At 45.5% G+C, this 12,500-nt stretch overlaps 1 protein-coding gene across 10 annotated transcripts in view; it reads right to left on the bottom strand.

The window, feature by feature from the left end:
• The window catches only part of LOC135108485 (monocarboxylate transporter 10-like), a 78,382-nt gene that overhangs the window by 52,692 nt on the left and 13,190 nt on the right, over window positions 1–12,500 (bottom strand). For 4 of the 10 annotated variants that reach the window (XM_064019556.1, XM_064019547.1, XM_064019557.1 and 1 more), the window contains exon 2: window positions 4,607–5,496. In XM_064019556.1, the coding sequence (XP_063875626.1) occupies window positions 4,607–4,796 (190 nt within the window). In that variant the 5' untranslated portion in view covers window positions 4,797–5,496. Of the gene's footprint in view, window positions 1–4,606; window positions 5,497–6,043; window positions 6,171–7,690; window positions 7,841–12,500 lie in introns of those variants that run through there. The other 6 variants (XM_064019550.1, XM_064019554.1, XM_064019549.1 and 3 more) reach the window with 6 other exon arrangements.

Raw genomic sequence — 12,500 nt, forward strand, 5'->3', positions numbered from 1 at the left:
ACCTAGACAGTGGAATTAGTAGCGATGTTACTAAATTTGCGAATAACACGAAGATAAGTAGATCAATTAGGTCAGATCCGGATGTCATCGCCATGCAGGTAGACTTGGATAGAATGAACGAATGGACAGACAGATGACAAATGCAGTTTAATATTAACGAATGCAAAGTATAGAGCGTAGGTAGAAGAAGCGCACACAGTAGGTAAGCAATGAACAACGAAGCTATTTCAGTTCAGAGAAAGGAAAAGATTTAGGAGTTACCGTTAGCTCTGACAGGTGAGAATAGGTAGACTGATGGCTTCCTGCAGCTTCCTTTGTTTTCTTACGTATTTAGAAGCAATATCAGCACCACACACACACACACACACACACACACACACACACACACACACACACACCTTTACTAACACCCTACATAGATTCACATTAAACACCAGAGGTAGCTAACACAACTTAAATCAAACAAATCTTAAAAATTCAGTACAAACCTGCAACGCTCCCTTCCCTCCCAGTCCCTTCCTTCCAGTCCCCTTCCCTACCAGTCCCTTCCTATCACTTTCTTCCTCCCAGTCCCTTTCCTCCAGTCCCCCTTTAGCCGCACGGTACAAACTATAATTCTCTCTCTCTCTCTCTCTCTCTCTCTCTCTCTCTCTCTCTCTCTCTCTCTCTCTCTCTCTCTCTCTCTCTCTCTCTCTGCTGGTCTTGTCCTATCTTTGTGAGAAGCAGCCAGCGAAAAGATACAGGGATACACAAGTTTGCTATTAGGACCGTGTATGTATGAGTATGTATGTATCTCTCTCTCTCTCTCTCTCTCTCTCTCTCTCTCTCTCTCTCTCTCTCTCTCTCTCTCTCTCTCTCTCTCTCTCCATGTGGCAGTTCAGGAATTTAAATAAGTACTGTGTGTGTGTGTGTGTGTGTGTGTGTGTGTGTGTGTGTGTGTGTGTGTGTGTGTGTGTGTGTGTGTGTGTGTGTGTGTGTGTGTGTGTGTGTGTGCATCTTTAACTGCTATAATATTAAATGGTTTCGGGACGGAGAGAGAGAGAGAGAGAGAGAGAGAGAGAGAGAGAGAGAGAGAGAGAGAGAGAGAGAGAGAGAGAGAGAGAGAGAGAGAGACGGAAAAGAAAACGGCAGTGGCGCCAGCGTCTGAACCCAACCTACTCTCTCTCTCTCTCTCTCTCTCTCTCTCTCTCTCTCTCTCTCTCTCTCTCTCTCTCTTGCAATACACACCCGGAGGACTCAATTGAAAGAATCACGGAAGACATTATGACCTCCTCCTCCTCTCCTCCTCCTCCTCCTCCTCTTCTTCGCCCTCTCGTCCTCCTTCTCCTCTTTATCTTCTTATCATAACCTTAATTTTTTCCAGCTGCTCTATTCCCATTTTCTTTCTTTTTCTTCTTCTTTTTCTTCTTCTTACATCATGTTCTTGTTACATTTTTCCAGTATTTTTCTTTTTTTTCTTTTTTTTTATCTTTTCTTCTTCTTCTTCTTCTCATCCTCCTCCTTCCTTTTGTCTTTCTTTCTTCAACCCAATTTCTTCCTCTTCTAATCATGTCCTCTTCCTGCTTATCCTCCTCCTCCTCCTCCTCCTCCTCCTCCTCCTCCTCCTCCTTTTTCTCATCCTCTTCCTCCGCGTTTATCAGCATGTTCTTCGTTTTCCTTCTTATTTACCCTCCCCCTCCCCTCTCTCTCTCTCTCTCTCTCTCTCTCTCTCTCTCTCTCTCTCTCTCTCTCTCTCTTTTACGCCCTTCGTTCTCTCCCTCAGACCGGCAATTTTAGCGAAGGAAAGCAAAGAAAGGAGGGGAAGAAGGGAGGAGGGGGGAGGAGGAGGAGAAGGAGGGAAGATAACCGGCTTGCAAGGATTGGAGATGATTGAGAGAGAGAGAGAGAGAGAGAGAGAGAGAGAGAGAGAGAGAGAGAGAGAGAGAGAGAGAGAGAGAGAATTTGTCTACTCTCTCATTTTTATATAATTCCTAAACTTTCATTTGTTTTGTTTTTTATATTTAATTTTCATATAGTCTTTTAATGTCCTTATCCTCTATCAGATTTTATAAACATATTCATCTATCTTTTTATTTCTCTGTAAATTTTCAGGTACAATGTTCTGATTATTAACTTCACTCCCTTCAACATTTTTGCTTGCAGTGTCTTCCCCCTCTTCTCACTCTCTTCATCTTTCCTTTCCTCATTTCCGTCGTGACCAAATAATTCTTATTCTCCTTTGTTTTCCTTCGAGTTTCCTTCTTATTTCACTTACTTCCTTGACCCGTCTTCGTATAGTACAGGAGTTACCATATCCGAGTACATCCTCTTTTCAAACCAACCTTCTTCCCTCAGATTTCTTGCCATAGTACAGCCTCGCTCACTAAATGTTGTTCTCCTGTGTTCTTTTTTCTTTTCTTCTTTTCATTTATTTCCCTTTCATTCTTGTTCCATCTTCACTTTAGCCTCGTGTTTCTTTTCTTCTTTCTTGTCCATCTTCCTTCTCTCTTTTGAAATGACTCTCCTTCCGTCAAGTTACACGTCACAGCACACCCTTGTTTACCGATAGTTGTCTCTCTCTCTCTCTCTCTCTCTCTCTCTCTCTCTCTCTCTCTCTCTCTCTCTCTCTCTCTCTCTCTCTCTCTCTCTCTCTCTCTTTACATCGCAGTGGTGATGATCTTAGATAAAACACACTTCATCTTATCTCTAGTTTTTATATGGCTATTTACTCTCTCTCTCTCTCTCTCTCTCTCTCTCTCTCTCTCTCTCTCTCTCTCTCTCTCTCTCTCTCTCTCTCTCTCTGTGTGTGTGTGTGTGTGTGTGTGTGTGTGTGTGTGTGTGTGTGTGAGAGAGAGAGAGAGAGAGAGAGAGAGAGAGAGAGAGAGAGAGAGAGAGAGAGAGAGAGAGAGAGAGAGAGAGAGAGAGAGAGAGAGCATTATGCAACATCTCAATTCATTAATTAAACTGATGATGTTTGTCATTCTGATTCTCTCTCTCTCTCTCTCTCTCTCTCTCTCTCTCTCTCTCTCTCTCTCTCTCTCTCTCTCTCTCTGTACGAGTATGTATGCGTGTGTGTGTGTGTGTGTGTGTGTGTGTGTGTGTGTGTGAGAGAGAGAGAGAGAGAGAGAGAGAGAGAGAGAGAGAGAGAGAGAGAGAGAGAGAGAGAGAGAGAGAGAGAGAGAGAGAGAGAGAGAGAGAGAGAGAGAGAGAGAGAGAGAGAGAGAGAGAGAGAGAGAGAGAGAGAGAGAGAGAGAGAGAGAGAGAGAGAGAGAGAGAGAGAGAGAAAGTGTAATCTTTTACTGGCCCACATTTCATTCTCCACTTTACCTTCCTTCCTTCCTTCCTTCCTTCTTTCCTTCCTTCCTTCCTTCCTTCCATCTAGTAAGAATTGAAGAAATGAGATTATTTTCTTCTCTCTCCTTCATGAGCTTAACCTTAACAGTGAAGGAGAGAAAGAGTCAAGGAAGGAAGGAAGGAAGGAAGGAAGGAAGGAAGGAAGGAAGGAAGGAATACGAAGCACTCAAGAAAAGGAAGGAGAAAATGAGAGGGAAGGAAGGAAGAAAGGAAGGAAGGAAGGAAGAGAGGAAGAGAATGAGATGAAAGAAAGAAATGTGAAGATTGAAGGAAAAACATAGAAGCATAGAAGGAAAGAGAATGGAAGAGGATGAAAGGACGGAAAATATGATATGTAAAGGAAGGAAGAAAGGAAGGAAGGAAGGAGGAAGGGAGCATCACTATTTCTCCATTTCTTCCTTAATCTGTAGGCAAGACATGCGGTCATATTTGCGTCTCTCCAAAGTGGCGCCAAGGTCACATCTTCTCTTTTCCTCCCTTCATCCTTTCCTCCATTTTTCATCCCTCCCTCCCTCTCTCCCTCCCTCCCTCCCCGGACCGTTGCACTTACGCTTCCTCCCTTCTTCCCTCCTTCATAGCATTCGCAATCATGTCCCTCTCCCTACCCTCCTTCCCTCCCTCCTTGCTTGGTAAAGGGAGAGGTGGGCGGGGAGGAGCCTTTCTCTCTTCTATCCTGTCCTCCCACATGCTTAACTAGTACTTGCCCGTTCACCAGATCCTGTTATAGGTGTTCTGATATATGTCCCTTGTGTCTCTGTGCATTCCCTAGTACTAGCACCACGTCTCCCTTCCCTGTCCCTCCCGCGCCCCTTAGCCAGCAAGGTGAGTGTTCTCAGTCTTTCATCCCTTTTACTGTTAAACTCTGGAACTCCCTCCTTGCCTTTGTATTTTCTCCTGCCTTTGACTTGAACGGTTTCACGAGGGAGGTTTCAAAATAATTATCCTCAAATATTAGATGATCCTTTTTAGATTACTCTCTTTGGGGCTGGCATCTTCATCAGTGGACCTTTAAATAAAACTCTGGGCCAGTTCCAATTGCATCTGTCTATCTATCTATATACCAAGCCGGCAGTCCCACACAGGGTGACCCAGACAAAGCACCACACTCATACACACATCACTCACACTCTTAGCCCCGTCGGCCGCTGGTGGAAAGGGGCAGTCTCGTGGACCACCATACTACACCCCAGGAGCTAAGGCATGGCACACAGCTGGCCACACATCCACAGCACACACTGGTGTACACACATAGAACAGAACAGTCAACACTCACATCCCTTGAAGGCAGCGTTGGGGTCGCCGGATTCCTTGAGGTGCGCGGCGATCTTGACGTAGATGATGCCGCTGGTGTTGATGATGCCGAAGATGATGCCGTTGCAGAGGAAGGAGGCCAGCATCACCAGCCACGCCCGTATGCCTCCGTCGGGGCGGGACGAAGGCCAGCACGTGAGCGGGCACCTCATAGCTCTCCAGGGCCCCAGATGCGTTCTCCACCGTCAGGAGCGGCGGGGAATAGGGCGGCGGCACGTCCTCCGCACCGAGCACGTGGCCATTCTCCATCGCGACTTTTTCCGCCTTCTCCGCCTCCGTCAGCGACACAGACGCGTCCGTGTGTGCCTCCGCCCTCGGCTCAGACATCTCCACGGGCGAGGCCTCTCTCCTGGGCGTGAGGACGATGGCCTGCATATTGACCTCCACCAGCGCCCCCTCATTATTACCCGGCACTGCCATGGCTCACCACTCAGCAGTCAGCGCGCACTGTTCACTGACCACCGTCACTCTACCGCTGAGCGCTGCACCTCCCGTACTAACCTGCCCTGCGTGGGATGAAGTTCATGGGGGAGGCGTGGCCGTGGCTGCCTCGTGCGTGGCCACAAGCGCGCCTCACGTCACGTCACGCCGTTGGTGAGGTGCAGGCGGCCGTCCATCCCAAGCGGCTTTCCTCTCACTCACTCTCACTCACACACACTCCACGCTTAAGCGCTCTATACTACGTGACAACTCAGCAACTCCGCCGTCACGCACTCCCACTGGCGCCAGAAGGGACGGGGTGGTGGTGGTGGTGGTGGCCGCGCCCTGGATGAAGGAGTGGCAGGAGGGAGGAGGGCCTGGCACGGGCTGGTGGTCAGGAAAAGACTCTTCTAATGCTCTGCCGCCGCTGCTCTGAAACAAATAAATAATAGTTAAGATAATAATCATAATAATGTCATCTATTTAAATACGTTCGTTTAATATTTATTTATTTATCTTTTTTGTTTATTTATTTATTATTTATTTATTTATTTTATTTATTTATTTTCTTTTTTTTTTTTTTTTTTTTTGCAAGGTCTGGCAGGTATATGGGCGGGCGGACGGACGGGCGGATGGGCGGGCGGTTGGGCGGGCGGGCGGGCAGGCAAGCGCGCGTGCACACATACACCATACACAGACACACACACACACACACACACACACACACACAAAAAAAAAAAAAAAAAAAAAAAAAAAAAAAAAAAAAAAAGATAAATAAAATAACACGAAAGAATAAGCTTTTTTAAACATAATAATAAGAACAAGAACAAGAACAAGAACAAGAACAAGAAGAATCAGCCCTCGCATCTATTAACACTCATCTCAGCACAAGACAACTGCCAGATTCCACGCAGATCAGAGGACGTAAGGTGAAGGGACAATGCTAAACAGTGGAAGGATGAACAGAAGGTCCCTTTACTCATGACCGCGAGTGATGAGTTGAGCTGAGTTGCTGGTAGGGAGTGTCGCCTTTGTATCGACGCTCCCTCATGTTCCTCTTCGCTTTTCATACTCTTCCGCTGTTGTTCCCTCTTCTTCTTCTTCTTCTTCCACATTTCAAAGAGAGATAAACAGATCATAACAAACGTTCCCTTACAAATTTAAACGTTGCCTGCAATAGAAAACGGTAGAAAACGTAATTAACATGATTTTCAGATAATTAAGCGAAGATTTCAGCGAGATTGTCAAAAAGAGATTTGCATTAGTCTTTAGGAACGTTTGGGAAAAGTTCAGTGCTGTGAAAACGTTTAAAGTGACTGAAAAACGTTAAAAGTGTTTTGTAGGAATGAATGAACTCTGATTGGTCAATATTCTATCCATCCTTCTGGTATGTTAGTTACCGTCAAGTCATCGCTTGCTGGTTTCTCATCAAACAACACTTCTCCGCACTCTCTTCCTTCACACAACTCGACATGCACCAAAGACGCACATTATTAGTTTTGGTTAATCCTTCTGGCTCGTTTCCTCTGGGTGTTGGCATCTCAGTGAGCCTTTCTTTATATAAGTTTCGTAACTCTTGGCTAGTACCCCTCTTACGTAAAAAAAGTAAATAAATAAATAAATAAGTCAATTGCTTGATTCCGAACTTAAGGGTGGAAGAAAGAATATGTTATTCCACTTATGATAACTATACGCATCATCGTCCTGGCAGTGGGAACCTTGAGCCTTCAACCTTGAGCCTTATCAACAGGAGAGCAAGTCAGTGAGGAGAACTGGCTGAACTCAAGGTCGTCTCTCCTCTAGTGTCGAAACAAATGTTGAAGAAATTGTAGCATGTGGAAGGCAATGTTCTCAGTGTAATACAAGCAGCACCATATAACACAAAGAGGTTTCAAGACACTTTTAATACTAGTGAGTAATCCTTCTGACTATTTTTTTTTTGGCGACTGGTACCTTCAGTGTTTTTTTTTTTTTCCAAGCTCTTTTGTTGCCTTTAGCCGGAGCCCCTCTTACATACAAAATGCATGAATGAATAAATAAATAAATGGATAAATGAATAAATAAAATACTAAAAAAACAACAGTATTACAGCATTACAACTCCTCCGATATCTGCCTTAGACCTACAAGGGATGAAAGAGTGATGCAGTAGCCCGCGCCCTGTCAGGAATAAGTAAACAAAATCCTCAGGGTCAATTACCAGAATAAGACAAGAAATAATACCAGAGTTTAAGCTTGATGAAATCTGATTAAAAAAAGAGAGAAACAGGAAGCAACTGGTTCTCGAATAGAGCGATACATGAATGAAATAGACTCGGTAATGAGGTTGTTAGTACGGGTTCATTAGGGACCTTTAAAAGATTAGATAAAGTTATGAATAGGGATGATACCTGGAAATACAGTAGGTAGGTATGTTTCATGCAGGGACAGCCACGTATATACCTGGTGGCTTCTCGCAGTTTCCCTTGTTTTTATTATGTTCTTAAATTTATGGATGAGGATGATAGGTGAATACAGGTTGGTAAGTTACATGCAGGGGCTGCCAGGTGTTGGCCTAATGGTTTCTTACAGCTTCCCTTGCTTTCTTATGTTCTTACAAGTATGTTCTCATGCCACCCTGCACTCACGCTTCACGAGGCTGGGTGAGGCCGAGGACTGATCACAACACCAAAAGACGCTTCACAGATGCCGGATGTGAAAGACGATGCGTAGGTACAGAGCCACAGGGACAGCCAGACTGGAACCTCCAACGGCTCCTCAGCAACTGACACCCTGAATTACTGGTACCCGTCACTGAGAAAGTCTTAACCCCGGCAGCGATAAAGTGACCCTGAAGTGCCCCCGCCACGCTCCGCGCACTGCGTAAACATCACTCCTTCTAGTACTGTCACTTTTACTATAACGTTGTTGCTGGTGTTGCTGTTACAGCCGTCACTACTACTACTACTACTACTACTTCTGCTGTTATTACTATTATCAGTACTACTATACTGCTCCTGCTGCTATTATTACCACTACTACTACTACTACTACTACTACTACTACTACTACTACTACTACTACTACTACTACTACTACTACTACCATTGATGCTGCTGTTAATAAGGGTTCACTGCTACTAAGTAAACATTAGCTAAAATTGAGTTCCTTTAGTGGTTGAATATAGCAATAACAACAACAACAACAACAACAACAACTACTACTACTACTACTACTACTACAACTACTACTACTACTACTACTACTACTACTACTACTACCACCACCACCCACCACCACCACCTACCACTACTACTACTACTACTACTACTACTACTACTACTACTACTACTACACTACCATCACGTGAAGCCTGAAGATGACCAGCCCACTTCCCTTACTGTCCTGCCTTCGTTCAGACACCACCACCCACCACCACCTCACAACCAGTCGCTTCACCCCACGACCCTCGACAGTGTGCAGGCGACGTCCCTACCCAGAACGAGACCCACCGCCACACAATATCCCGCGCCAGCCAGTCAGTTCAGTCCCCATCAACAGTCTTCCTGTCGCCGCTCTTAAATGTTTTGAGAAGGGAACAAAAATAACAAGAGCAATTACGTAAATGTCTTGTATTGTAACTACTGAATCATCTGCTGCAGGATTGAAAGACTAGTTGTTATCGCTTTTTGTTGTTGTTGTTGTTGTTGTTGTTGTTGTTTCTTGAGTCATAAGTAAAGAGGAAAATTAATTGTCTTTCTTATGTAGCTATAAAGTTCTATGCTGCAGGATTGATAGGGAAGTGTAGTGACCTTCTACTGTTTCTTTATTTGTGAACGTTGAAAGGATTAGCATTACATTAGAATATAATACCCTACTTATTATTTTTTTTTTCTCTAGCGAACACAAGTGAAAATAACTGTCTATTATCGCAACTGTAAAGATCATATGTTGCAGAATGTTTACTGTTTAGTGTTTCTTTTATTATAAACACAAGCTTAGAATTACGCAAAACTATATTCCACTTAACATGTTTCTACAACAGACGCAAGAAAAATTTACTGCTTTTCTTCTTTTGTAAATACAAGGTTCAGTGTTACAGGACTATAAGGGAAGTGCAGTCTTTGTGTTTCTTTGTGTTTTTTGTTATTAAGGAGTGAAGACTACGCAAAATATAAATAACAGATTATATTAATTAAACACTACTACTACTACTACTAATACTATTACTACTACTAATACATAGCAGGTTGTGCTGTAAGTTCTTTTATTTTTTCAACAATTATGATATTTGTAATCTCTATCCTCCTCCTCCTCCTCCTCCTTCTCCTCCTCGGTCATTAAACATACAAATTATCATGAATCCTTATTTTTTTTTTTCTATAATTAAGGACAATGATGATCTTTGTAGCCTCCTACTCCTCTTCCTCCTCCTCCTTACTTATAAGTAAGCACGAATTTACTTTACTTTTCTCTTTCTTTCCTCTTCTTCTTACACTAATTATTGGCTCAAAAAAAGTGAAGACAAGAAACACACACACACACACACACACACACACACACACACACACACACACACACACACACACACGAATTAAAGCCTGATTTATTTGTTATCACCGCCACATTATGTAAAGACACGTAAAGGATACAAGTTTGTTGTGTAAGAAAAAAGTAATATAAAAAGAACAGCATCAAGACTGGGCAAGGTGAGAGAGAGAGAGAGAGAGAGAGAGAGAGAGAGAGAGAGAGAGAGAGAGAGAGAGGAGAGAGAGAGAGAGAGAGAGAGAGAGGAGAGAGAGAGTACTAATGAAGCGCGCAACAAGGCTACTACTACTACTACTACTACTACTACTACTACCACTACTACTGCAAAACTAATACAAACACAAGGTTGAATCAAGGGCAGTTTCAACACGAAACACAAAAAATAAGCAAACCAATAAAAAATAACAAATAAAAATCAAGAAGGGAGATTAAAAAGCAACTATAAAAACCCACTGAGAGAGAGAGAGAGAGAGGAGAGGGAGGAGAGGAGAGAGAGAGAGAGAGAGAGAGAGGAGAGAGAGGAGAGAGAGAGAGAGAGAGAGAGAGAGAGAGAGAGAGCCGTACTCCACACGTGCTACGCAATAGACGTGTCATAACAGACGAATATTTATTGCGTGAGAATTTTGCGTGCCTGCGTGCGTGCGTGCGTGTGTGTTGTCATGGTACTTACGCAACGAAGAATCTACGTAAGTACTAATACATAAGAACGCAGTAAATCACAGAAGCAGGCTGGAAAGAATGATAAAATGGTCTGTCTTTTCATTACATAAGTCTCGAGCAACAACAATGGCGCCAGTTTTTCTTCTGATAGCAGTGGTTGTGAATTTAATTGAAGCTGGCATTAGATAAAAGTATGAGGGAACACAACACTGAACTCTATAAGGAACTGAATGGAAGAAGAAGAAGAAGAAGATGATGATGAAGAAGAAGAAAAAGAAAAAGATGATGATGATGATGAAGAAGAAGAAGAAAAAGAAGAAGAAGAAGAAGAAGAAGAAGAAGAAGAAGAAGAAGAAGAAGAAGAAGAAGAAGAGGAAGAAGAAGGAGGAGGAAAAGGAAAGGAAAGGAGAGAAAAGAAACCACCACCACCACCACCACTGTTCGACTCTTGACCAGCAGGGGCACAGGAAACGCAGGTAACAGTGCAGGTGTTTATTCACAGAAGGTGTGAACAGAAGGCTGGAGGTAGGTGATCTCTCGGCGCCAGGCCGCGCACTTCCACTTAACACTTATGACTGAAGCCTAGCTCGTTCACTCATACACGTATTCATGCCTCACACAAGTCTCGCTCATTCACTCGTTCACACAACTAGCTAACAACCACACACCTCCCCCGAGACATAAGGAAGATTCCTTATCTTTGTTATGGCTACCGTAACACATGAAACAAAGTTACAATGATTGAAGTACAGAAAACACGGTACATATACACAAAACAAACACAGCGTACAATGAACACGTACGACTAATCGTAGGTGCTACGGTGCCACCGCACCTGCAGTCGTCTCGGCTCCCTACGCTGTCGGCTGCTTCGACGCTCTGGTTGCTCTCGGCCACGGTGTACCCCGTTACCCTGATGCTCCGGGCTGCCGGGATGGTGGTGTTCCTCGTGACCCTGATGCTGAAGCGCTGCACCGCCATGAGCGGTGTGCTGCTCGACAGGAAGGGGAGCAAGAGGTCTGTGTGGGCGTAGGTGTCTTCTATTACGCCACATCACGCGACCGCTGCCCATCTTGATGAGGTAGTCTCTCCTTCGCCCAACAGCCACGATGACACCCAGGCGATCCCAGAGGCCTGTCGTGTGATCTTGAACGTCGACGTGGCCACCGAGGTGCAGGAGAGGAAGAGTACGGGCGGACGCGTCGTGGCGAAGTTTCGCTTTCTTCCTCAGTCGCTCTGCCTTGGCGTCGCACTCATCAGCAGCGCGCTGCCACTGCTGAGCGTATGAGCGATGATGAGCCGGGACACAGGACCTCATAGGATGACCGAAGAGGACTTGTGCTGGTGATCGCCCTTCCGCCCTCGGAGTGTTGCGCAGTTCCAGCAACCCGCGAGCGAACGCATCCTCGTCCAGGTGTCCCTGCTGTGTGGTCGTGAGGATCAGCTTCTTCACGGACTTGACCGCTGCCTCGGCGTGACCATTGGAGCGTGGATAATGAGGTGAAGATACACGATGCTCCACCCCCCATCGAGCCAGGAAGCGCCGTACCGATGAAGAAGTGAACTGCGGTCCACCGTCAGTCCTCAGGAGAACAGGCACGCCCGTGTCGGCGAACACACCCCGAAGGACACGAACGAGCTGATCAGCCGATGCTGGACGTGAGCATGCAGACACGTGAGGCCACCCAGACAAGCGATCTACATACACGAGGTATGTACGGCCTGCTGCGTGGAAGTAGTCTGCAGAAACTGACTCAAACACCCTGCTGGGTGTGTCCGTGTCCTGCCAGAGAGGTTCGTTGGCTTGGCTTGGTAGGAGTGGACGGCATAGTGAGCATCCAGAAACGACGTTCTCAACGTCTCTGTCCATACCAGGCCAGTACACCGTTTGTCGGGCCCGTCGCTTGGTGCGCTCCATCCCCTGATGACTGTCATGGAGTCGCTCTAGTGTTTCTCGGCGGAGGCTGTGAGGAATAAGAAGCCTCGGCCCGTAAACCACCAGGTCGTCGTCTACGGCCAGCAGACTGCGCACCGGCCAGTACGTACGCAAGCGGTGATCGAGGTCGTGGCAATGATCAGGGAAGCCCTCGATGATGACGTTCTTGAGCAAGCAGTACTCCCCGTCTCTTGCTGCTGCGGCACGTACCATTTCCACAGTCTGATCCTGGAGTGGTGCTAAGCGGACGCCGTCCTCATTGGTGGCAGATAACGCTGAGATGACCGCTGAGTGGAGAGGGTCGAGGTCACCAG

Source organism: Scylla paramamosain, chromosome 17 (genome assembly GCF_035594125.1).
Source record: "Scylla paramamosain isolate STU-SP2022 chromosome 17, ASM3559412v1, whole genome shotgun sequence".
Classification (NCBI taxonomy): domain Eukaryota; kingdom Metazoa; phylum Arthropoda; class Malacostraca; order Decapoda; family Portunidae; genus Scylla; species Scylla paramamosain.